At 43.5% G+C, this 27,359-nt stretch overlaps 1 protein-coding gene across 1 annotated transcript in view; it reads left to right on the forward strand.

The window, feature by feature from the left end:
• NMNAT3 (nicotinamide nucleotide adenylyltransferase 3) overlaps positions 1–27,045 on the forward strand; it is a 124,547-nt gene extending 97,502 nt beyond the window's left edge. Inside the window, exons 3-5 of the mRNA XM_052638807.1 lie at positions 12,726–12,909; positions 18,666–18,748; positions 25,876–27,045. Coding sequence (XP_052494767.1) covers positions 12,726–12,909; positions 18,666–18,748; positions 25,876–26,228 — 620 coding nt within the window. The 3' untranslated portion in view covers positions 26,229–27,045. The remainder of the gene's footprint in view (positions 1–12,725; positions 12,910–18,665; positions 18,749–25,875) is intronic.
• The last annotated feature ends 314 nt before the right edge of the window (positions 27,046–27,359 follow it).

Genomic DNA, 27,359 nt, shown 5'->3' on the forward strand with positions numbered 1-27,359 from the left:
ATCATGTATAGCGAGCTCCCTGCGCTGCACATAATTCCACTAGCTGTTTTATACATAGCATTGCACATATGTCAATCCCAATCTTCCAATTCATCCACCGCCCACATCCACAAGTTCATTCTCTATCTCTGCATCTCTATTCCTGCCCCACAACTAGGTTCATCTGTCCCACATGACCCAGCAATCTCACTGCTGAGCACATCCCCTGAGAAAACCATAATCCAAACAGACACATGCAGCCCAGTGTCCACTGCAGCACTATTTACAATAGCCAAGACGTGGAAGCAATCTAGATGTCCATCAGCAGATGAATGGATGAAGGAAATGTGGTACATATATACAATGGAATATTACTCAGCCATAAGGGAACAATATTGGGTTGTTTGTAGTTTCACAGATGGACCTAGCACCTGTTATATAGAATAAGGTAAGTCAGACTGAGTATTTTAATTTATAAGAGCTTTGTCCTGTTCTCTGATTGTTCCTTTATAAAATATCCCGTTCTTGTTTCGTGGATGGGATATCACCCCCTGTTTTCTGAAAACATTATTTGAAGATTTTTGAAGTTACCTTTTGCTTTCTGCCCTGCCTTTATGTCCTCCAAGTTCCTCTCCTCCTGACAGCTATTTTGGTCTCTGTCTTTCATGATCAGCACCTTTCTAAACTGGTCTCTCCCTGGGCTATCCACTCCCATCTGCAGATCAGTCCCTAAGTGTCATCTGGAAGCTATGGGTGTGTGGGCAAAGCTGGGGGTCCTCATGGTATATATCCACCCCCTATGTCCAAGACCCCAGAATGTGTCTGTAGGTGTCCAGAGAGATGGCTCCAATCTGGTATTCTGGGAGCCAGACTTGGCCCTCCTGTCTTAAGGACAGTAATTCTTCCTCCACTCAGCTATGCCCAGGAGTCAGGGGTCTCTCTGGTCCAACCTTGGCAGAAAGCAGAAACCTGGTTTTTTGCCAGGATGGGAGAATAAGGTAATCAGTTGGATCCAAGGGCTCCTTAGACAAACTCCCAGCCAGTCCTCCTGTGTTCAGGCCCTCTGGCACCCTCACTGGGAGGTTGTTGGCGCCTCTGGGCTTGTGCCATGCATGGCAGTCTGCACCTTCCTGTCTCCCCTGCCTGCAGACTCTGCCAGCTCTGGTACCCTTGTTCATCAGTTCACCAGCTTCCAAAATTGTGTTGACCTCTCCTATTGCTGTTTCTTTCCCTACTCTCTTTCCTTGTGATTTCATACTTCTTTTATTCCTTTTCTGCCATTTTGTTAAGAATTCCAGAGTGAGTGGAGGTAAGCAAGGAATTCTTTCTGCCATGTTAAACGCGTAGCCACATGTCACTATGATAACCCCAAGGTAAGGAAAGGATAGCTTCGTACTAAGTGATGTGCTTGGCCATGTTACCCAGAGTAAAATGATAGGTTCACATCCTTAAGGAACTCTCAACTTCATGCATGGGAAATACAAAGACAAACAGATAATTATCATAGAAGTGCTGTAATAGCGGTGTGTCTGGGCCACAGTGAGGTCACTGGAAAAGTACCTCCGTCTAACAGGAGGGAGAGCATGAGTGCATGCGTGCTAAGCTGCTTCAGTTGTATCTGACTCTTTGCGATCCTATGGACTGTAGCCCAATCAGCTCTTCCACCCATGGGATTTTCCAGGCAAGAATACTGGAGTGGGTTGCCATGCTCTCCTCCGGGGATCTTCCTAACCCAGGGATTGAACCCATGGTTCTTATGATTCCTGCATTGGCAGACAGGATCTTTACCACTAGCGCCACCTGGGAAACCCAACAAGAGGGAAAAAGGGGATCACATAAGAGACAACACAGGGATTGTGGGATTGTAGGGAAGGATAAACACTTCAATTCATAACCATTTAGCAGGCAAGATGGAGTTTTAGCTCAAACTGTTATTTTTATTGACTCTTCTCTCCTGGGAACTATAACAAAGCATTGAGTTCTCAGTATATAACCTCCCCTGTCAAAATGAGATAAGCCACCCCAGGTGACACCTGAGTGTCCAAGATGCTCAGCAGAGCTGCCTGGAGGAGCCCCTGGCCTCCCACCCCCTGAAAAACAGAGATTAAGGTGAAGATTAAATGGATGTAAATTTCCCAAGAGAGTTGACACCCAATAGGAGTTAGTTCTCCTAGCCCCCATTTCCTTTAAAGAGGAAAAGAGAAAGAACTAATACCCTCCATGTGTAATGTGAGACTCATGTGCGGAATTACAACTTCTTTTCCTTTCTGTAACACTCGACTTGTTCTAAACCACCATTTCCATGAATGATTAAAAAAAAAAAAATGCCACCTTAAGGTAACTATCTTCTGATTTTAAACTTATTTTCTTATAGGTCAGTTTGCAATCAAGTTTATATTTTCCTGCCTACTTTCCCAAGAGTGAGTTAAGCATTTGAGATGGCTTATCATCCTGGCATCTGAACGCCCTTCAGCTGAGGGATCTGCCCTTGACCGTAGGCGTCAGCCTCTGTCCTCTGTGCCTCCACTTTTGAAGCCTCCTTGGCTTCTCTTGGCTCAGGCACTACTGCTTCTATCTGGGCCCACGCTGGGCTCTCTGTGGTGCTGCCAATGCCATGGCCTCTGGCTTTAGGCTGCACACCTGTACCCTGTACTCCCACCTGGGATCACTCCTGACCTTTAATTCTTAGCACCCCGCCCCCCGAGTACTCCTCTTGAGGAATCTTGGGGATTTTCATGGGCCTTTGCCATGTCCTCCTAAAGCTGATGGGGAACTCGGAAGGCAGGGGAGAGAGTGTTTTCTGACACCATCTCTGCCTGCACTCACCACATTGCCATTTCCACTGTATTGGTGCCATTCTGTGTTGGCACAAGGCAATGGGATGTGGTCTTCTCCTAGAATTCCAGGTGGGAAGCAAAAAGCCTGTCTGTCTCTTCTGCAATTTCCAAACCCAGCTGGACCCCTTCACTATGCCCTCCCCCCTCTAACAGACACCAGACTTTGTCTCTGAGGGGTGGTAGAAGGGTGTAGGAAGCAAGCCTCAATTCAAATCTAAATGCTGCATCACACAAAACTTACCTCCCAAGCTCTTCTCTGCCCTGTTGCTCATTCCTCCACCCACCCACTCTCAGCCCAGAAAGGGTCTTCCCTTTTTATTTTCTCTCCTTTTTCCTGATATTACAATTTATTTTTAAATTTTTTATGTGGCATATTTTAAACGTTTTTTTCTAGTGGAGTATAACTGATTAACAATATCGTGATAGTTTCAGGTGCACAGCAAAGTGACTCAGCCAGACATATGCATGTACACCCTCCCATCCAGGCTGCCACATAACACTGAGCAGAGTTCCTTGGGCTATGCAGTAGGTACTTTCAACTAAGAAGACATAACAGTCCTAAATGTGTGCACACCAAAACCTGAGTCTCAAAATACGTGAAGCAAAAACTGGTAAGAGCTGAGAAGCAAAATAAGCAAATTCACCATCATAGTTGGGACTTCAATACTCCACTTGCAGAGACTGACAGAACTGCTAGACAGAAAATGAGCAAGGATATAAGAGAACTGAACTAACACTGTCAACCGACAGGATTTAATTCATGTGCATGTAACTCTCCACCAATAACAGCAGAATACACATTTTTTTCAAAGACTCATGGAACAGTCACTAAAACAGGCCATATTCTGAGCCATAAAACAAACTTCAACAACTTTTAAAGAAATGAAATCATTTGGATTACAGTCTGTGACCATAATGGAATCAAACTGAAATCAATAAAACAACAGGAAAATATTAAAACACTTGGATATTAAGCATACTGCTACATAATCCATGGGTCAAAGAGAAAATCTCAAAAGAAATTTTTAAAAACATAGAACTGAGTGAAAATGAAAATACATCATATTTGAATATGGCAAATCACTAGACTGTACGGCTAAAAATGGTTAAAATGGTCAATGTTATGTATATTTTACCACCGCAAAAAAAATGCAACCCCCAACAACAATAAACCTTGTTCTTTATCACAAAAAATTAGTAAAATATGGCAAATAACATAGCAGCTAAAGCAGTACAAGAGGGAAATTTATAACACTAAATGGTTATTTTAGGGAAAAAAATCAAGAAATAGAAGGCATACATATAGAAAAGAAGAAATAAAGCTTCCCCTATTTGCACATGACATGGTTGTCTATGTAGACAATGCCAAGGAATCTAATTTTTTTAATTTCATAGAATAAGTGAGATAAAGATCAACAGGGTTCACCTGGTGGTCAAGAATCTGCATGCCAATGCAGGGGACATAGATTCCATCTCTGGTCCAGGAAGATCCCACATGCCACAGGGCAACTAAGCCTGTGCGCTACAACTACTGAGCCTGCCCTCTAGCTCTTGTGAGCTGAGCCACAACTACGGAGCCTCTGTGCCACAACTACTGAAGCCTGCACACCCTAAAGCCTGCAATAAGAGAAGACAGCAATGAGAAGCCGGTGCACCACAATGAAAAGTAGCCCCACTTACTGCAACCAGAGAAAGCCCATGCATAGCAATGAAGAGTCGGTGAACCACAATGAAGACCCAGCACAGCCAAAAACAAATAAATCTTTTTAAAAAATCACCAAATCAATCACATTTATGTGTACTAATAACAAACATGTGAAGACCAAAATTTAAAACATAATACCATTTACAGTTGATCTAAAGAAAATGAAATACTTAGGTATAACTCAACAAAGTGTTTATATAATTTTCAAAATTATAAAACACTGATGAAAGAAATCAAAGAAGACCAAGACAAATGGAGATGTTTGCATGGCTGTAGATTGGAAGACTCAAAAAATAAGTAAATAATTCAATGAATGATTTAGAATCAGACTAGAGAGAGAGAAATACAAACTTAGTGAATTGGAATATAGATCAGATGAAATTATCAAGAATGGAGTGAAGAGATAAAGAGATTTGTTTCTAATTCCAGGAAAGAGGGTAAGAGACATGGGAGCTATATGTACACAATCAGCTAGAAGAGGGCAGAGCACAGGGGACAGAGGCATTTTCTGAAGAGATAATAACTAAGCATTTTCCAGGTCTAATAAAAAAGATACCAGTGCCCAGATTTAAGAGATCTGTAGATCCCAAAGCAGGGTAAACAGAAATCCCCTGTGTAGTCAAAGGAAATATTAAAAGCAACCAGAAAAATACAGGTTACCTTCACAGAAATGGCAGTTAGATTATAGATGGTTTCATAACAGTATCAGTTAAAAGGAAAAAAACAGCAGAACCGTCACTTCAACGGATTGCATAGAAATGATAGCCAAACCAATTAGTTCATACACAGTGCAAAAATATTTTGGGGATGAGAGTCGTATCTTGAAAATGTCTTTTCAGGCAGGAAGTCACTAACTTCAGAAAATTCTACAGGATATATTTTGTCAGAAGGAGAGTGATTTCCAGAAAGTAGGTCTCATATGCAAAGAGAAATGGAGTGCAAAGAAAATGTCAAATACATGGGTAAATGTAAATGAGCACTGGTTGTATAAAACAGAATAATAAGTTCTAATAGGCTAAGGGGAAACAATAGGCTTAAAATATATACAACACTAGCATGGACAGAGCTCTGCAGTCCTCATGTGATTCAGGAACAGGGGAAAGGTCTTTATTTACTTTGGATGTGAGACTACATTTAATTCCAATCCAGGAGAAAAAAAAAAAAGAGAGAAAAGCCCAAACACAAGCAGGACAAGAGGGGAAAAAAAAAACCCAGAACATAAATTAAGTGACAAGAAGGAAAATATACAATGGTAGCTTTAAACTTAAATCTGTTCGCATTCACATTGAATGTAAATTAATGTAGTCCAAGCAAGAGTCAATAACTGTCAAGCTTGACCCCAAAAAAATTATTTTTAATCCAGCTATAGGCTATTTACAAAAGACTTGCCTAAAACAAAAGTATAGAAAAGTTGAACGTGAAAAGGTAAAAAAAAATACATGGCATGCATATACTAATCAAAATAAAACTGTTGGCGACTTTCATGGTGGTCCAGTGTTTAAGACTCTCTGCTTCCAATGCAGGGTGTGCAAGTTCAATCCCTGGTTGGAGAACTAGGATCCCACATGCTGTACAGTGTGATCAAATAATAATAATTTTAAAATAACTTACACTATTGAGGCCAGGGTCTATATTACTATCAGGCATATAAACTTTAAGTAAAAAGGATTACTATAGAGAGAGACCTGATTCACAGATATGTTAGAATCACAAATATATAGGCACCTAAGTAACATATCCTTAAAATATATGAAACACAAGTTAAAAGAACTAAAAAGAAAAAATGGAAAAATTCACAATCAGAGTGGGAGATTTTAATATGCCTCTTTTAGTAAGTAATACAACAGACAAAAAAAAAAGCAGATTTTTAAAAAGCAATTGGCAGCATTGAGTAGTTGGACAGCATCACGCAGCGATCATAGAATACACATTTTTTAGGTACTCGTGGAACATTGACTAAAACTGATCATTTCCTAGGACATAAAGCAAGTATCAAAACATTTCAGAGGATTGAAATCAATAGAGTATGTTCTTCACAGTTGCAACTAAGCCAGAAATCAGTAACAAAAAGATTACCAAAAATCTCAATATGTTTGTTTGGGTAATTACAAAAAATACTTGTAAATAATTCATGGATCAGAAAAGGTATAAAAATATAAAGTATTCTGAACTAAATGATCATGAAAACTTTACATGCAAGTAAAAAGTAAATGCAAGTCATGCTTCGAGTATACAAGTGAAATGCATGCTTATAGGGAAATTTTATAGCCAGAACTATATAGGCGTTCCTAATTGTATTAGGAAAATAAGACAAATGGCAAATTAGTTAGTTGCACATCTATCACCATTAGAAAAAGAGCAGCAAACTAGCACCAAGAAAGTAGGAGAATAGGATTAATAAAAATAAGAACAGAAATTGATGAAATGGAAAACAAACATTCAGCAGAGAAGTTCAATATAGCCAAAGGTTGGCCCTTTGAAAAGACTAATAAGATTACAAGCCTCTGGCAAGATTGAGCAAGGAAAAAGAATGGAAACACAACCAACATTAGGAATGAAAAGAACATCCCTGCAGATGGTATTAACACTAAACAGATAAGAGAATATTGGGAACAAGCTTATGCCAGTATGTTTCAAAATTTAGGTAAAATGGACAGAATCCTAGAAAGATGAAAGTTGCCAAAAATTATAATGAAGAAATTAAAATCTGAATTATTTTACAACCATTAAAGAAATTAACTCAATAGTCAAAAAAAAAAAAATCACACAAATTAAGCTCCAGCCTCACAAGACTTCACCAGTGGCTTCTACCAAACACTTAAGGGGAAAATGTTATTCCAAACCCATACAGTCTTTTTTAGAGCATAGAAAATGAGAACTTCTAACAGCTTTTAACAGGCTATCATAACCTTGATATCAAAACCTGATTAGAACATTAACAGAAAATTGTAGACTTCTCTTGTTTCCTAAAATAAATATTACCAGAGTAAATGAATCAGCACATTACAAAGATAATATATCTTGACCTAACTGTTTATCTCAGGAATGCAATGTTAAAGATTACAAAGTTAATCAATGCAATCCACTATATTAACTGACTAAAGGAGAAAAACCACATAGTCATTTCAGGAGTTGCAAAGAATTCATTTATGACAAAAGCTCTTAAACTATGAATGGCTAAGAATATCTTTTTTATTTTATTATGGTAACATTGATTTATAACATTATGCAAGTTTCATGTGTACAACATTATATTTTTACATCTGTATACCCTCACCAGACTTCCCAGGTCACAGTAGCGGTAAAGAACCTGCCTGCCAATGCAGGAGACATAGGAGATGCAGATTTGATCCCTGAATTGGGAAGATCCCTGGAGGAGGGCATGGCAGCCCACTCCAGTATTGTCGCCTAGAGCATCCCATGGACAGAGGAGCCTGATGGGCCATGGTCCATGGAGTCACAAAGAGTTGGACACGACTGAGGCGACTTAGCACACACACATGCATACCATCACCATCAAAGATTTAGTTCCCAGCTGTCACCAAACCACTGATCTCCTCTACCCGTTTCACCCTCCCTCCACCCCTCCCACTCTGGGGATCACTACTCTGTTCTTTGTTTGTGTTTCTTTTTGTTGGGTTTGTTCATTTGCTTTGTTTTTTTTAGTTTATTTTTTATATTCCACATATGAGTGAAATCATACAGTATTCGTCTTTCTTCTGACTTATTTCATTTAGCATATTACCCTCAAGGTCCACCCGTGTTGTAACAAATGGCAAGATTTCATCTTTTCATGCCTGAGTAGTATTCCATTTTATGCATGTATGTGTGTATTTGTATATGTATGTACATGGGCTCCCCTACCACAGCTTCTTTATCCATTCATCTGATTAGGAACATATCTTGGCTGTTGTAAACAGTACTGCAGTGAACAGAGCAGTGTGTATATCTTTTGAATTAGTATTTTTCGTATTCTTTGGATAAATATCCAGAAGTAGAATAGCTGGATCATATGGTGGTTCTATTCTTAATTTTTTTGAGGGATCTCCATACTGTCTTCTCCACCAAGAGTGCAAGAGGGTTCCCTTTTCTCCAGATCCTCTCTCACACTGATTTCTTGTCTTTTTGACAATAGCCGTTCTGACAGGCATGAGGTGATATCTCACTGTGGTTTTGATTTGCATTTCCCTGATGTTTAGTTACATTGAGCTTCTTTTCATGTGTCTAATGGTCTTCTGTATGTCTTCTTTAGAAAAATGTCCACCCACCTCCTCTGCTCATTTTTAAGTTGGGATTTTGTTTTTATTGTTGTTGAGTTGTATGTGGTTTTTTTTTTATATTTTGGACATTAAACATCTCTTTTAAAATAGCATATTTGTCACGACAGACCATGCTGGTTGAAGAAACAAACCCCACAAGTTGAGGAGCTTAACACATTAAACAAGGTTTATCTCTCACCAGATAAATCCCACATAGGTTCAGAAGATCAGCAGGATAGTTTCCTCCCAAGCTCAGGAAGGAATCCCTGTGTCTCAGGGATCCTGGTAGGTCCCAAAGGCTCTGCTGTCTTAATAGCAGCTTTCAGGTCCACTATGAAGAGCTGGAGGGTCATGCAAGGGTTTCTATGGCCAGGTCTACATGGTGCTACATCAATTCCACCCACATCCCACCACCCAGTCTCTTCAGTCACGTCCAGTTCTGCGACCCTGTGGACTGTAGCCCACCAGGCTCCCCTGTCCATGGGATTCTCCAGGCAAGAATACTGAAGTGGGTTGCCATGCCCTCCTCTAGGGGATCTTCCCTACCTAGGGATCAAACCCACATCTCCTATATCTCCTGCGTTGCAGGCAGATTCTTTACCAGCTGGCCATCAGGGACTATAACTCAGTCAAATCACGAAAACCCAACCTAATTTCAAGAGAAACAGAAATATTAGCTTCCTATAAGCTCTGAAAGAGGAAAAATAAAAATGGGTCCTAATGAACACATAGCATGTTCTCTGCCACACGTGAGAAAGGATATCCACAGAAAACTTATAGCAAACATCATATGTAATAACAGAGCTTGGAAGTTTTTCCTGTGGTAGTGGGCATAATACAGGATACCTGCTAATACCATCTCTATTCAGCATAATACTAGAGGTCTTAAACAATGCGACAAGAAAAATAAAGTGTAAAAGAATTGAAAATGAAACAGTAAAATCGTTGGTATTTTGCACATAGAAGATTAAGACTCTGAAGGTAAACTATTAGAATTAATGAGAGAATTTAGCAAGCTTACCAGATACACATTCAAGATACACGTAAATCAGTTATATTTCTGCATATCAACAAGGAGGAAAAAAGGTACTTTTTAGAAGTACCATTTATAGTGGCATCAAAAAAATCAAGAATCTAGAAATAAATCTTACAAAAGACGTGTTAAGTGCTGTACAAGAAAAATTGTAGAACTTTGTTTAGAAATATTTAGGAAGACCTAAACAAATGGAAAGATATAACATGCTCATGTAATGGAAGGCTCAATATTATAAAAAGGTCAATTCTCCCTAAATTGAATTATAGATTTAATCCAATGCCTATCAAATTTCAGCAGGTTTGGGGGGCAGTTTCATCTTTGTGGAACTTAACAAATGCTTTCTAAAATTTACGTGGAAAGTATAGAGTCAAGAATTGCTGAAACACTCGAAGAAGAAGGAGTTAGGAAGATTTACTTAATCACATTAAGAAGTGTACTAAAGCTCTATTAAACAAGGCAGTGTGACGTTGTCTAGGGACAGTAAATAGTAAATAGAACCACAGAACATAACAGAGCGGAGAAAGCAGCTGGTTCACAGATGGACACTAGGAATCCCACGTGGTGACACCGCACAGCAGGGGGCGGAGGGTCTTTTTGGTAAATGATGCTGGAGTAATTGACTATCCAAATGGAAAATACTTTTAATAGGACACCCGTCATGCACAAAGACACCAATGTGAAAAACAAAACTATAACACTTTATGAGATAATACAGGAAAATACCTTTATAACACAAAATGCACTAGCCATAAAGGAAAAAACCTAACAACCCAGCTACATAAAAATTCAGGACATTCGTTTGCAAAGGATTCCACAAAAAGAACAATAAGACAAGTGAGAGATGTTACTTAGGACACGTATAACCAACCAACAAAGAGCCAATATTTGAAATAGATGAAGAACTTTACAAATCAATGATAAAAAGGCAGAAACCTGAAATAAACGCAAAAGATTTAAACAGGCACTTCACAAAAAATTACGCTTGAATGCTTAATAATATATATGAATAAATGCTCAGGCTCATTGGTAAGCAGAAAAAGGAACATTAAAATCATGATGAGCCATAACTATACATCCATCAGATGGGAAAATCCTGACAATAACTCTGTATGGTTATTTGCTCGATGGTGTGGAGCAAATGAAATGCTCATACACTGCTGATTGGAGAGTAAATATCTATAACCGCTTTAGAAGATTGTTTGGCATTATCTAGTAAAGCTGCAAATACATCTACCCAACAGTTTAGCAGTTTCACTCTTAGGAAGGGTACATATCCTAAGAAATATATGCTTGTGCACACAGAGAGACTTGTGCAAGCATTTCATAGCAGCATTGTTGGTAATTGTCTAAACCCAGAATCAAATGAAATCTATCAACAATAAGACAGATCAATTATTTGGTATATAATCATTCAATGGAATATTATGTAGCAATAAAACTGGTTGGACTACATGAATTTTATTAACAAAACAAAAAGCTTTATTGAAAGAACAATTCAGTATGATTCCATTTTTTTAGTTTCAAAAGCAGGCAAAAATCTTTGTTTTTTCAGGCTGCATAAATACATGGTAAAGTTATAAAGGAAAGCAAGAGAATTATGAAAAAGGGAGAATTGTTGTTGATCTTTGTTCAGTCGCTCAGTTGTGTCCGACTCTGTGACCCCATGGACTGCAGCGTGCTAGCTTTCCCTGTCCTTCACCAGCTCCCAGAGTTTGCTCAAACCCATGTCCATCGAGTTGGTGATGCCATCCTACCATCTCATCCTCTGTCGTCCCCTTCTCCTCCCGCCCTCAATCTTTCCCAGCATCAGGGCCTTTTCCAATGAGTCAGCTCTCTGCATTAGGTGCTTGTGTGCACAGGGAGGAAAGTGATAATACCGATTAGCTTTCAGCAGTGTGGGGGGGGGGGGGGCGTGATAAGGAACTTCTGTCTGTTAACCTGGGCGAGGATTAGAACAGGATGTTTTTATAACTCTTTGTAAAACTGTATTTTTTCATGCTCTTTTATGTGCATGTGTATATCTTATAATACAATTTTTAATATATCATGTACTAAGTTAAAATATTAACTCCCCTCATAGATATTATATTTCATCCTTCCCACAAGGTGCTGCCAAGGAGCTATTATCCCATTTTACAGAATGGAAAACTGAAGCTCAATTGACCCAGCATTTTATTCTTTCAAATATCTTGGTAACTTGCCTAAGGCCTCCTAGCAAGTGATAGAACTAGAGCTCCCACCTGAGTCCCATTCAGAGTCTCTCTGAGCCCCATTCATGCTCTTTCCACGATGGTTCCCTATAGCTTCTGCAGTTCACTGCAGCTCTAAATCTGTACCGCCCTGTTCTCCTGTCGCTGAGCCATGCAGCATGGTTCATAGATGGCCCACGTCATTGTTGAAGTAGGTCTTCCGTCCCTTAGCAGCACAGTCCTCCAAAGCCAGTGGTGGCCCTGTGCAGTCAGTTTGCATCCCCTCACCCACCCACCTGCTCCAGGGGACATGTCATTCCTTTGTCTTTGATCCACAGAAACTCCTATTTGAGCTAAGAAGCCATGTGTAGCTATTGTCCCATAGGTGATTAGAGGAGGCCCGCACAGGGGGAGTCATTGTATTCCCCTAACATGTTCTGACCCTAACTGTCCACAGTGCCACCTGGGAGCCTTGGCCTCAGCCCCGACCCTCCCAGCCCCCTCTCCGCTACTCCAGGGCATAGAAGACTCTGGAGAAGAGGCACATGATGCCTAAGGCAGCACCTTGACCTGACCCAAGGGAGCTGACCTGCCCAGCAGAGAATGCCAGTGTTTGTTCCCACTCAGGATGAGGCCCCGAGACTTTTAGTGCCTGCCTGGACTCCAGCGGCCGGGTGGCAAGTCCCCGTACCAGCAACACCCCTGCTCTCCCCTGCCTAGGCAGGTACCAGGTGATCGGGGGTATCATCTCTCCTGTCAATGACAACTACGGGAAGAAAGACCTTGTGTCTGCCCGGCACCGCGTGGCCATGGCCCGGCTGGCCCTGCAGACGTCCGACTGGATCCGGGTGGACTCCTGGGAGAGCGAGCAGGCACAGTGGATGGAGACAATCAAGGTGCTGAGGTAACAGTGGGCATGCGCGGGTGGGATGGGCAGGGGCCCTGATCATGTCTGCAGACCCCACTGGGTGGGAGGCACGGATGGAGGGTTGAGTGGGGCTTCAGCCAGATCCTTGCACCCAAGTCCTGCAAGTGTTTATCCTTAGAGCGAGAGAGACCGACACCTTCACCTTCTCAGAGAGACTCTTGAGTAAGCAAATCACAAACCACTACCCTTCAGGGTACTCTGTGGAAAAGCCCAGTCTCGATTCAGAAGGCTGAAGCATCCAGAGTCCAGGGCTACCACTCAGTAGCTGTCTGGCATTAGACACATGATGACTTCTCCAGGACACATTTCTCACATGCAAAATGGGGACAGTATAACCTAACAAGGATCACAAAAATGTAAATCATTTTTCTGACCCAGAACCACATAATCGTACACAGTAAGTGAGACCTTTTATTATTGTCATCATCCACTAGGTTTGAAAACTGCATCGACATAATGGGCCACCTTTTCTAATTGTACAAATTCTGGGTTCTCTAAATCTGGACTTTAAAAAGAACTATGAATCTAGAGATAGTTACACAGGATTTTTTTTTTCTTTTAGAATTGCTACAGTGTTCAGCATAAGTAATGGAGCTGTTTAAAAGCCCCAGCAAGCCCTGTATATAAGGACAGTCTGTCTCTGACTTCTGTCCGGGAAACCTTGGGAGTTTGCTAGGGAAGCAGGAAACCTCAACTGTCCTGCCTGCCAGAGGGGACTGAGAGGTGGGTCTGCCTGTCACTGACGACAGCCAGCTCGGCTGGAAGGGACTGCAGACTGTGGGCTGTCTTTTATTCATAAGGGAACTCTAGGCTTGTCAGAGACTAGACACGAGGGGCCAGGCTGAAACATTGGCAGGCCTGCCCATATTCGGTGTTTACTTTTTACTTCTCTTGAAAGTCACTTGGGAGAAAAAATGCTTACCTTTAGCAAAAAAAAAAAAAAGATAAACATTTAGTTTCCATATCCTGTTCTTATTACTTACCCTTTATGGGGGAAAGAACCAGCTAGAAGCATTCAGTTACAGTGCTTCTTCAATATCTGTTGCCAAATTAAAGGAGAGCAAATATGAAATAATTGTTAGATATATGCTCTTTTTTTAACATAAGGAATAAATTTACACCTAGATCATCCTTTTAGAATAAACAATGTGGTCAGCTCTCCTTTAGGCTAACAGAGGGGAGTAGAAACAGATAATACAACAAATCATTTAGCTTTAGTCCTGAAGTGACTTAGCAGCAGCATGCAGTCAGAAACAGAGACTCAGTCCTCCTCCACCCTGTGGGAGGCACTGAGGCCTCGGGCCCAGAGCTCGGAGCCAAATTTACTAGTGAACTGACTTGAGGTAAGTGAGACGGGCTCTCTCTTCAACTAATAAGATAGGGATGACATCATCCACTTCACTGGGATACTGTGTACTTTAAATGAGGTGGTGCAGGGAAACACCTGGCTTATGTGCTGTGCTTAGTCACTCAGTGCTATCCGACACTTTGCGACCCTATGGACCGTAGGCCACCAGGCTCCCCGGTCCATGGGGATTTGCTAAGCAAGAATACTGGAGTGGGTTGCCATGCCCTTCTCCAGGGGATCGTCCCAACCCAGGTCTGCTGCGTTGCAGGTGGACTCTTTACTAGCCTAGATACCAGGAAAGTGCCCACCTGGTTTATAATAGGTGCTTAACAATGTTAGGGACTTCCCTGATAGCTCAGAATCTGCCTGCAATTCCACCTCAGTTGGTAAAGAATACCTTCCCTGTGTCCCTAACTGGCCCATAGTTTATTCTCATAACAGATAAGCCATTCACGGGTAAACAGGATTTGACCACAGTACCACATATTAATATCCTGCCACAAAATGCAGGCCTAAGATTTACAGGACGCATTCTTTTTCTCCTTTTACTGTATGCTTTAGACAGATGCTTCTCAGCCCTGGCTGCACACCGAATCACCAAGAGAGCTTTCAAAAGCACAGAAGCCTGAGTCTTACCCCAGAGACTGGGATGTCATTGGTCTGGGATGCGGCGTCAGGATTGTTAAGAGCTCCATAGTGATTCTAATCTGTGGCCAGGGTTGAGGCCCACAGTCTCAGTCACCAAGTGTGTGAATCATATTTTATGATTAATACCGGGATGGATCCAAACCAGTGGTCCCAATCCTGGCTGTTGTACTCACCTGGGAAGCTTTTTTTAAATGTTCAACCTCTCCTACCCAAGCTTATGATTTTTCTAGGGTAATAGGCAGGGTCTAGGCATGGATATTTTAAAGTTTCCCAAATGACTTATTTTGTGCAGCCGAGGTTGAGAATCCACTGACAAAGACAGCACTATTTTATCAGCCAGTTGAGAGTCTTCTCAGTATTTGGAGTGGCCTTCATTAGAAATTTTGTTTAGTTACTAATGTTTTCCTAAAATGATCAAAAACACTTTTTAAGATTGAAAACCTGGTTAAAATTGTAAAGTGAGGTGATTCTAGAAGCATGGTAGAATGCTCTAAAATGCTCCCACCATTTTGCTCCATTTAGTATCCTCTTGGTAGCTCAGATGGTAAAGAATCTGCCTGCAGTACATCAGACCCGGGTTTGATTCATGGGTTGGGAAGATCCCCTGGAGAAGGAAATGGCACCCCACTCCAGTATTCTTGCCTGGTAAGTCCCATGGACAGAGGAGCCTGGTGGGCTACAGTCCATGGGGTTGCAAGAGTCAGACAGGACTGAGCAACTAACACTTACTTGGTGGAGTCAACAGTGACTCTACATCATGGTGACAGTGACATGCATCACTATGAAGTCGATTCACTGTAGGGTTTCTTGAGTGTTCTTTTTCTCCTTATCAAGTTACTTATTTTTTTCTAAATTTTTAAAATCTGGGTCAGCTTTCATGCTTCTGGAGCACTTGATAGCTTATTTCACTCACCCTTTCCCCATGCTGGGAAGGCCTTGGTCATGATACCATGCGATGTGGTCCAGCAACAGCAGCTTAAGTGCCCCTTGGTAAATATGAGCCTGTGTTGTCCTCATCCTACAGGTGAGGAAACTGAGGCTCAGAGAGGCTGAGTTAACTAAGTTGCACAACAGATGATAAGCAAGTGGTAGAACCCCAGTCTGTTGGACTCTGAAGCCATACGTATGGCCATCTTCAAAACCAGTGATCTACAGGGGGGATCACCACGTGGCTGACTCTGTTTCTGCCACAGTGACCCTCTGATCAGGCTTACCTGGAGACCAGGGGCTGCTGAGGACACAAAAAATATGCTGCCAGGGTCAGTCATCAGGCCCAAGGCTGGGCACACCAGAGTACCACTCAGGCAAGCAACAAAAGGAAGCAATGGCCCCCCGACCCCACAAAGGCAGAGTGGAGGTCTGTGGGGAAGATGCATTTGATACTGAAAGTAACCTTTTGCACACCAGAGTTCAGAGTTCCAGCTACTGTTCAAAGCAGGGTCAACTTGGACCAGGGGCTTCAAGATCAGTAAAAATAAAATGATAATACCAGCTTTTACTGATCACCTACTATGTGTGCCAAACATAGAATAACTAGGCAGCTCAGCAACTCTGAGAAGTAAATGAATTTGGCCCCATTTCACAGGTGAGGAAACAGGTTCTGAAAGAGTCAACAACATATTCAAAGTCCTACAGTGAGAAAGTAAAGATGGCACCCAAACCTGTTTCCATCTGTTGTGAAATTCCAGACTAATCTGGGAATGAAGCCTCAAGAGGCGATGCTTTCTAAAACTGAAGCAGTAAGACAATAATGAAGGGACTTTCCTGATGGTCCAGTGGTTAACACTCCACGCTTCCAATGCAAGGGGCGCTGATTCACTCCCTGGTTGGGGAACTAAGATCCTACATGCCATGTGGCATGGCCAAGAAAACATTTTAAAAATAAAATTTAAAAATAAAAACTACAAATTTATATTTTAAAAAAGACAATAATGGAAGCACAGACGAGTCCAGCAAGGCCCTAAGAAGACTCAGGTGAGTCTCTGAGACCATCAGGAAGGACTTTGGACCTGAACTAAATGTATTTATTTATCCCCCTTCCATCTTTCCTGAATTCGGCCGACTTTAGGTAAGCAGTTTCCTAGGTAGCAAAAATATAAGGATAAATTAAATGAGTTTCCTATTCACAATCTGGTGGGAAAGAAAGACTGAGAGAAAGGCTGTTAATAACAGCTCATGTTGATTGGGCACTTTTCTGTGGATGGGCTGTGCTGAGCTCTTTAATTCAGCCTCGCTATAGCTCTCTGAGGCGGGTACTGTCATTGTCTCCCATTCTACCGGTGAGGAAAGGGGAGGCAGATTGCTTAAGACACCTAAGAAGATTCCAGCGCTACTATTTGGAACCAGTATACCACCCCAGGCAGTCTCATTCTAGAACTTAACTTCTACACTGCACCTTCTCCTAACAATCAGCATCAGCCTCTTCCCCAGCCCTGGAGAAGCCCTTGCTCCTTTATGGTCTTGTGATACTCAGTGTAGACAAGGCTGCCATTAACTTTCCTGACCAAATAAGGGGAATAGAGGTCAGTGAGGCTCTGAGAGTGTTCATGACACCCTGCGTACAAGCAGGACAGCCTACACTTGAACCCAGCCACTCTTACTGAAAATACCTGCTTCTCCCATCAGGCGCTTTTCCCCAAACACAGCTCCAGTCAATGCATAATACAGTAGGCAGAGGACGGAAGATCAGATTGATACAAGACTTAGTGCTTGCCCATGTTTGATTAAAAAGAAGGCACAGGTATCTCTTGATTTTCAGAAGACAGATTGCGAAAAGAGCCAGGCCTACCAAATGGGTGTTAAGTCTAATCACATCCAAACTGCTAACATATAACGAGATTTGCGATTTGCTCTGCGCTCTACACCCCTCCGTGGACTTTGCACATCTACTCCTTTCATCTTCATGACCACGCTTGGGAGGCAGGCACTGTCATCATTCCTCGTTTTGCAGGTACTGAGACATGAAACACCCACCCAGGGTCCTACTGCTGGCTGGTGGGAGAGACTGGATTCAACGCAGGCAGTCAAGCTCCAAACCGGGCTCTGAGCCACGACCCAGTCAGGTTCTAAAGTACTAGCTTATGATCCGAGCAAGCCTCTGTTTTGAGAGGCAGCTATGGGCCACGCACTGTGCCAGCGCTTGAAAGTGTTAGTCGCTCACTTGTGTTCGACTATAGCCCACCAGGCTCCTCCATCCAGAGAATTTTCCAGGGGATCTCCCCAACCCAGGGATCAAATTCGGGCCTCCTGCATTGCGAATGGACTCTTTACCTGCTGAGCCATCAGGGAAACCCAGTGCCAGTGCTTACTGTGTGGTAACTTACTTACCTTCACAGAAGTCTGAAAAGTAGCTATATTATCCCAGCTTTTTACAGCTGAAAATTTGTACTTGGAACTCAGGTCTGATTCTGATAGCCCAGGTCCTTAATTCCTATTCAACTTTTATAAAAAGTGAGCTTACCGAAAGAAAATACTTAAAAGAGTAGAAATCTGCTTGTTTCCTCCTTTCAGCTGGGGCTCATAGAAGGCAGTCTTGGATGGGGTGGTCTGTCAGGACCTAGATGCATCACCTGGCACAAGGCCTGGCACACAGTAGGCCCTCAGTATGTATTTGTGGAATGAGCTACCTTAAATGGAAAAAGGCAGAATGAGACTTAAAATCAGAGACCCCCCTGGGCCGTGTGGGGGGACTGCAGGCCACATGGATGCACCCTGAGCCCATATGCCTACCCCACAGGCATCATCACAGCGAACTGCTCAGATCTCTGCCCCGGATGGAAGACCCAGACCAAGGCAGTGCCAGCTCCCCCGCCTCCGCAGGTAGGTGCTAACCCTCTGCTCTGTCGGGGGTGCGGAGCATGGGAGGGGGTGTGAGATATCAGGGCTTCAGGTGAGAACCCATGTAAGCCATAGCCCCTGGGCACAGGTAAGAGTATTGAGGCCTGCTTGGGGTGACACTTTCCGTGTTGAAAAGTCAGGTTAAACAATCTGCCACCATCCCTTGTAAATCGTTGTTTGCTCAAGTGGGATTTCCTGCCCCAAAGGAGTTTAACTACCTTGTGACTTGTGCTTGTGACCTGGATTACAGCCAGGACTAAGCCGGAATCAACTTCTGGGTGCTGCTGAGCTAGTTGGAAAGCCTTAGCCTTTTTGAATACAAAATGTGCCATTATATCGCTTAACCTGGCACTGTATAGCATTGTTACTCAAGTGTTTTACTTGGAAAAGGAAACCTAGTTTTAAGGGATTTAACATCTATTTGGATCTTCCTTTTAATTTGCAGCCCTGGGTTTCTACCCTGTGGTCAGCTCCTGGTGTTTGATGGCACCTTGTCAGCTGTAATTTCAGAGCACCTCCCATGGCAGCCCTGGTACCAGGGGTTAAATGCACAGCCCCTCAGGCACATAAACGAGAGCACAGTGATGGGGGGAAGGGTGGGCCAGGAGCAAGGGAACACTGGTCCCACCCGGCCAGCATTCCAACAGGCTCTTCCGTGGGTTTGCCTCCAGCAGCTCTCCCAACTTTAACTGGTGGGACACTATTGCCCTATGAGAAGAGCTCTAGATTGTTGTGGTTAAACACGCTTACAGTGCTGTCTTAAAATTCTATAGGATTTTCAGAGCCTTTACTATGTTCATGTGCATGTGACTCTTATAAGGAAGGGAAGTAGCTCGCAGCCGTTCTTAGCACTTTTTAATCATGGGGCTCTTTTTAATGCATATTAGTATTCCTCAGAACTGGTGCTCCCAGAACACAGACTGGGAACCGCTCTTCTAAAAGGACTTGAAAGGTGGGGTGAGAAGAGATAAACTAGGAGTCTGGTATTGACATATACACCCTACTATATATAAAATAGGTAAACAACAGGGGCCTACTGTATAGCACAGGGAACAATAACCTATAACGAAAAAGAATCTGAAAATATATATATATTAAAAATAAATTAATTAAGAGGCCTTGAAAATGCCCTCAAGTTTCCCGCTGCAGTCCCCGGATGCTGATCAAAGCATCACTCACAGCAGAATCACCTGGGCGGCTTACTAAAAACACTGAAGCCCAGGCCACGCCCCAGACCTCCTGAGGGGGAGGGGCCTGGAACTCGATGGTTAACAGGCACGCTGGGGATCTGCTTTACCGCCAGTCTGGGGAGCTGTGCTGTTGAGCGGGAACCCAAGAAAGAAGGAGCTACAGAGTTTCCTGTATGAGGAGCTTCTCCAGTATTTATGACATTCCTCTGGCCTCCCTGTCTGCCTCTCCTCCGGAGCCTGCAAGGGCTCCTCCTCGCTTGTCCCCCAGCCCTGAGCACAGCACACAGTGCTCATTCTCAGCCCTCTGTCTACTTTCTGAATCACCTCTGGCTCAGCAGTCACTCCTGATAGAGTTCTCGAGACGCTGGCTGAGAACAGCGGGGGCCTGCCCAGCACCTGTCCTGAGCTGGAGACCATCTATGTTTGGCAGTGAGTCCAGGTGTGGATAGGGGAGTGGTCTGGAGGAGGCAACGCTGCATCACCACTTGCAGACCCGTAGGTTATCTGGGGTGGGGGACACCTGGGGGGCAGAAGAGCAGCTGAGTCAGGCACGCAGGGCAGGAAGTGCTGGCCACCCCATGCCATTCAGGATGCTGGAACCTGTGGCGAGAGAAGGAAGTAGCTGCCAGTGAGGCAGGAGGGATTCCGCACTGAGGCTCCCAGCTTCTCACCTCTCTGCAGATACTTCCAGAAGCCCTGTCTCTGCCTGGCCTGCCTCTTCTCCCACCTCCCTTTGTGGCTCTGCTGTTGAAAACCTGTCTGTCCTGTAACGCCCTTCTCTAAGAAGGAACCCTCCCTAAGAAACCGGTTCCCCCTCCACCTCTTCAAGTCACCCCACTTTCTTTTTGGATGTGCTTGTCCAGGGGCTACTAGCCTGCTCTGCTTGGCCCCATGGCATTGGGGGTTTGTCCTTTATTCCCTTTCTGTCCGTTCAAACCCTAAATCCTACTCTTTTGTTCTCTTCCAAAGTAACTGTTAAAAAGGGAAGTTTGGAAAAAAAAGGAAGTTTGCATTGAATGAAAAGTGGGCTTTTCAATGTGCCAAAATATATCCAGGGCTTTAAAAATGCCTGTGCCCTTTGCTTGATAAATTCCCCTTCTAGGAATCTGCCTGAAGAGGTAATTACAAATTGGGACAAAGACTTATGAGAAAGATGTTTATCACAGCAAAAAATTGTAAAAATACAATGGCAGAACATAAAGCGACCTCAGTGTTAAAATGTTAGGGAATGTATAAGTAAATTTACTATATATAATATAGGATGAAGAACCCACACAAAAGGTTTTCATGATATGGCGAAACACTTAGGAGGTAAGTGGGAAAAAAATCAGGATACAAGACTGGATAATCTCAAGTATATAGACATATGTAAATGTACTTTCACATCTATTTGCATGTTTAAATACAAAAGACTAAGAAATACACCAAAATATTGACAATTTTTTGTAGAAAGCAGAATTATTGTTGTTATTTTTCTACTTTAAATACTTATATTTTCCACACGGTCCACAGTTATGACACAGATTTCATGTTTGTCATCAGAAAAAAAAATAAGAGCAATTAAGAAAGAAAGGTGGAGTTTTTCTCACGTGAGTTTGGCTTCTGATGAGGTAACTTACATGCTACTAGTGACCTTTTTAAAGGACCATTTTGTGTGCCCTGTACCCTGTCATGTGCTGTTCTGCTCTGCAGCTGAGCTCAGCATCTTCTGGCCGCCAGGGCCCTGCTTTCCCCATCACTGCTGTGATTTGTGGTCCTCCCTGGACTCACCCAGAGGCGTGTGGATTGCCTTGTCCTGGGCCACTTGGGTGTCACACTTTGGGACACTTTCAGTCCTTTGATAGCCCAGTTCTGTCACTTGTGAAGGTAGTCCCTGCCTTGGCTGTTGGGGCTGAGCATAGCTCAGAGGATTCTCTTTCCATACAACGAGAGCAGATGCTTCATCTGTTTCCATTTCACACTGCCTGTTTCAAGGTGGCCTTGTATAATTAGTATGGGCATTCCCCTCATATACCAGTGGGCTTCCCTGGTGGTTCAGTGGTAAAGAATCAACCTGCCAATGCAGGAGATGCTTCAATTCCAGGGTCGGGAAGATCCCCTAGGGTAGGAAGTGGCAACTCAGTCCAGTATTTTTGCCTGGAAAATTCCATGGACAGAGGGGCTTGGTGGGCTACAATTCATGGGGTTGCAAAGAGTCGGACACAACTGAGCATGCACACACACTTCAGATCCCAATACCTGGCTTCATCGTGGGTATCCTGTATAGACTCGGAAGCCTACACTCCAGACACCACCCTCTGTGCCTGTGTTCACGTGCTGCACTAGGCAGGAAGTTTCCATTGCATTCTCGCCAGCACTCAACTTCCATAACTCCCAAAGGAGGCTTTATTGTCCCTACTACAGGTGAGGAAACAGGCCCATCAGCTGTAACTGAGATTGGAACCCAGGGCTGACTCGCCCCCGGGTTGGTGCTCTTTAATGTCAGAGTGTGGGCAACTGGACATTCAGACAGACAGGTCCTGGTGGCACTTCTCTTGCTTCCTGTGTGAATCTCTGCTTCATCTGCTCTCCAGAGCCTGTGGTTATTCAAAGACAGAGCACACTGCCCCCAAAACGCCATGGACATCTATGTCGCTGAGTCACTGTTAAGACAAATCAAATCGGCAGGTTTTATTCAAAACCTCAGACTTACAGACTGGACTCAGAGTAACTCTGTCTGCCAATTTCGTAGCAGTGATATGAATGGTTCTGAAAGGAAATGTAACTGCCTTTAAGGGGCCTGATGACAGGACTGCCCAGAGTTGGGGTCTAAGGTGCATGTGGCTGGCAGGAGGGATCCATCGCACCAGCCCCACGGGCGTGCCTTTGACTTGGGGGATGGGGCAGGTGTGGGTACTTGTTCCTTCTGGGCAAGGGCTCAGAGTGAATTGTATTCCATACTGTCATTGTTAATAAATTCAAGCAGTATTTAATATTGAAGCAGGCATGTGGAGATCATCCCCACAGAAACCCACAGAAGAAGAAACCCTGACCTGTGGGAACAGGGAGGTGTGCCCAGACCGCAGGAGACCCTGAAATTCAATGCACATCACTTAACCTCTCCCATAGGAAGAGCTGCTGCTGCTGCTGCTAGGTCACTTCAGTCATGTCCGACTCCGTGCGACCCCATAGACGGCAGCCCACTAGGCTCCCCCGTCCCTGGGATTCAGCACAAAATAACAATTCAATTGCTTGAAAGATCAAACACTTGTCTCTTTCTGTATTACAGTGGTCAGATAAATAAGAAAGTAGAGTAAAATCTCACAGGTATGGAATAGTTTGAATCCACATACATGTTGTAAGCAATGGGACCAGCCCAAATGAGTGAAAAGTCTTAAGTTACTGAATAAATTTTAAATGCACTTAGGACACTCTCCATAAATGCTTGGTGAATGTGCCAGTGAGTGGATTGGTGGATAAGTAGGTATATGGATGAATGGATGAATGGATGGATGATAGTTAACACATACCACACTTTTTCTGTTCTCTGTTCTAAGTGTTTTATATTTTTTAAAGTGAAGTCGCTCAATCGTGTCTGACTCTTTGCGACCCCGTGGACTGTAGCCTACCAGGCTTCTCTGTCCATGGGATTCTCCAGGCAAGAATACTGGAGTGGGTTACCATTTCCTTCTCCAGGGGATCTTCCCAACCTAGGGATCGAACCCAGGTCTCCCGCATTGGAGGAAGACGCTTTATCCTCTGAGCCACCAGGGAAGCTAGATATATTTATAAGTTCATTCAATTATAAAATAATCCTGTGAGATAAGTGGTGTTAATATCCTCATTTTAAACTTGAGGTCACATAGTTGTCAGATGGCAGAGTCAGGATCTGAATATCAAAGTCTGGCTCTAGAGTCCTAGTTCTTAACCATGGAGAATTCATGAATACATGTCTTAATAAATGTTTGAATATCATTTTATTATACCAGTAGTACACTGCTAAAGTGTTTGAAGTATGTTTCTATGATTACATCTGATGCCTAAAACTGAGTAAACAAGTCCAGTGCCATTGTTTCATGGATGGGGAAACTGAGGCCCAGGGAAGGATCTCAGCTTCAGCCCTGCAACAGCCAGTACCCAACCGAGGCGGGAACTCTGACCTCTTATGACATGTCCAGCTTCTCACTTTCCAGTGCATCGCTGGTCAAGTGCTCCTTTGTAAACTCTTCTCTCTAATCCATGTCCAGATCCCCTTAAAGTTTCCACAATAAAGGAGCCTAAGCTGACAATTTACATCAGGTTTCCCCCCAGCAGATATTCCTGAAGCCCTTCCCAGCTGAGGCTTCATGGTGACTGAGATGTTCTTGCTCTAAGAGCCCAGCCTTTGCTGTTCACTGAAGCGAGAACCGACTTCCAGAAGGACCAGAGGCCCTGCTGTTTGCTTCTAGCATGGACTTAGTTTTTCTGATTAGCCCATTCAAAGGGACAGGAATAGGAATGGTGCAAGGAAAATCCAGGCAGAGTGATGCATGTACAATTCCTGCCAGCAGGCGGCAGCAGAGCCCAGGGGTTTCAAATGCCCCCAGTGGAGGCGGGCTGACTCTGCTAGCAATGAATAACCTCAGGCAAGTCACACGGCTCTCTATGCCTCAGTTTCCCCCTCTGCACAATGGGCATGACAATAACACCTATCTCCTGAGGTTACTCTGAGGCTCAAATGAAATTAAACACATAAAGCACTTAATAATAGTGTCCATAGTAAAGAGCCAATAAATGTTAAGTATTCTTTAATCATCACAATCATCACTCTCTGTTAGAACAAATGCTAAAGGATTATCCACATTGATCAGTTGTTCTAGAGCCTTGTTTTATTGAAAACAGTTGAAAAGGTCACCAGCTGAGGTCTCAGAGACCTTTTAGTTACCCAAAGATCCTTTCTAATTAACCTTTAAGATGGAATTGTACTTACAAAGGTACCAGAAGTTAGGGCTGGAATAGATTGGCCCTAGTGGTAAAGAACCGCCTGTGCTCCACATGAGAGAGACATAAGAGACACAGGTTTGACTCCTGGGTCGGGAAGATCCCCTGGAGAAGAAAATGGCAACCCCACTCCAGTATTCTTGCCTTCAGAATCCCATGGACAGAGGAGCCAGGTGGGCTGCAGTCCATGTGGTGGCAAAGAGTCGGACACGACTGAAGCGAAGCAAGCAATGTAAATGTATTTATTTAACTTACTTTTGGTTGCATTGGGTCTTTGTCGCTGTGAAGGCTTCTTTACCATTGCGTCAAGCAGGGTCTGCGCTTCAGTGTGCTATGTGGGCTTCTCATTGCTGTGGCTTCTCTCGTTGTGGAGCACAGGTCAGTAGCTGTGGCGCAGGGGCTTAGTTGCTCAGCAGCCTGTGGGATCTTCCCAGATCAGAGATCAAACCCATGTCTCCTGCACTGAAGGGCAGGTTCTTTACCACTGAGCTCCCAGAGAAGCACAGGGCTGAAATAGATTTTGAGAAAGGCGGTGACTTGCCGGAGGTCCACCATCTATTAGTCCTAGGGCTTTAAGAACCTCACCTTCTATCAGAAGACAAGAGTTCTAGGTTCAGCACAGCCACCTTTGGTCTTGCTGGACCTACTATGGGCTCCAGCAACCACAGACAGCCTTGTGGTATGACACTGAAAAAAGAATCCATTTTGGATTACTTGGCATTTTGCCAACCTTAAACAGAAGATGTATTGATTCAAGTATTACTTAACAACTGTATGTCCCTAAAGTAGCTTTGGATTCATCAACATGCTTTTTCTCCTTGAGCCATGAACACATAGACATTGAGTTCCCCATACATTCCAAGAAAAGCATTTGGTGAAAATCTCAAACAGAATATGATGCTATCTTTCCTGGCCATGACCCTCCTGTTTCTTTCTTGAGATCCACCCTTGTTTTTCCAGCTGTGCCTGAGCTGAAGCTCCTCTGCGGGGCAGATTTCCTCAAGACCTTCCAGACCCCCAACCTCTGGAAAGACACACACATCCAGGAAATAGTGGAGAAGTTTGGCTTGGTGTGTGTGACCCGAGCAGGGCATGACCCCAAGGGATATGTCTTGGACTCGCCCATCCTGCAGAGATACCAGGACCAGATCCACCTGGCCAGGGAGCCAGTGCAGAACGAGATCAGCGCCACATACGTCAGGTGGGCCCTGAGCCAGGGGCAAAGCGTGAAGTACCTGCTCCCGGATGCTGTCATCTCCTACATCAGGGAACACAACCTCTACCTCCGGGATGCCAGCCCAGAGAGGGAATGAAGGCTTGCCAACCCAGGGAGGGCCAGCCCCTTCTTTTCCAACCAGCTCGTCCTGAAGACAGGGCCCTTACGATCTTTGTTTTCTGAAATCTTTCCATTTTGCATTTGGTTTGTTTCAACAATGATTTTGCTTCTGCGGCATCTTCTGTCCCAGGAAGAGATACCTTCTTCAGGGAGGAGCAAAGGTCTGCATTACAAGGATGGACATTTATCATCGAGGTTAAAGTGGTGTGGAGCACATCAGGATTAGACAAAAGCTCTCAGAACCTCTGGTGGAAGAGGCCTCCTTGCTTTGTAAATGGTAGTTATGGCATGAACACAGAAGGTGGGTTCTGCACATGGCAGGGGCCCCTGAGGGTCAGATCAGAATTGCCCACAAAGCCTTTTTTAACTGGGACCAGGTGCAACCTGTGGGCCTTGACTGGAGAGACTTGACAGGATGCTAATTACCAAACAGTGGGCTTTGTCAAGACCTTGTTTCAACAAAACAGCACTCATGAAGGCCTACATTCAGGAGCAGCACTTTGTTGATTGACACTGAATCTTCTTTTATGAGCTGTTGTCTGCCTGCCTCCTGGTCATTGGTAAAATTTAAACTAAAATCTTTCTAAGTAGTGATCCTCAAACTATTTTTGATACAGTATACATATATATTTTTTCAATACAGCTATTCTATTATATAAATGCCAGGGTTCCTGATTTCCAGGTTTCTAAAAAAGAGCTGAGTTAAAACAGATGCTTTGACTGTTTTAGAGAATCTTTTTGAATGTTTTATGATGGCCTGCCTGTTTGAATATCGGCAAAGGGATAAATAATAAATTGACATGAAAAAGTACTAATGAAAAGTTTATCTTTTTCTTTCTTTGTTTTATTATTAATGCCTGATATAGCAGCTGTTTCTTTTCTTTTTAGCTACTCCATGAAATTTGCTACTGTTCCAGTCCAACTGACATGAATTTAAAAGTTTCTAGTCCCAGGTACCAGCCGTGGAGGAAGCAACTGCTTTCCAAGTGAAAGGTTCTCTAAGCTCTGGGTCAATGGCTCTGTTCAGGTGAGCCCTGGAAGATGCCCCTAAGAGCCCGGTGTAGGTCCAGGATTTGTCCTTCCACTCCTGATTAGGAGGAGATTTTGA

This window comes from Budorcas taxicolor, chromosome 1 (assembly GCF_023091745.1).
Source record: "Budorcas taxicolor isolate Tak-1 chromosome 1, Takin1.1, whole genome shotgun sequence".
Taxonomy (NCBI): domain Eukaryota; kingdom Metazoa; phylum Chordata; class Mammalia; order Artiodactyla; family Bovidae; genus Budorcas; species Budorcas taxicolor.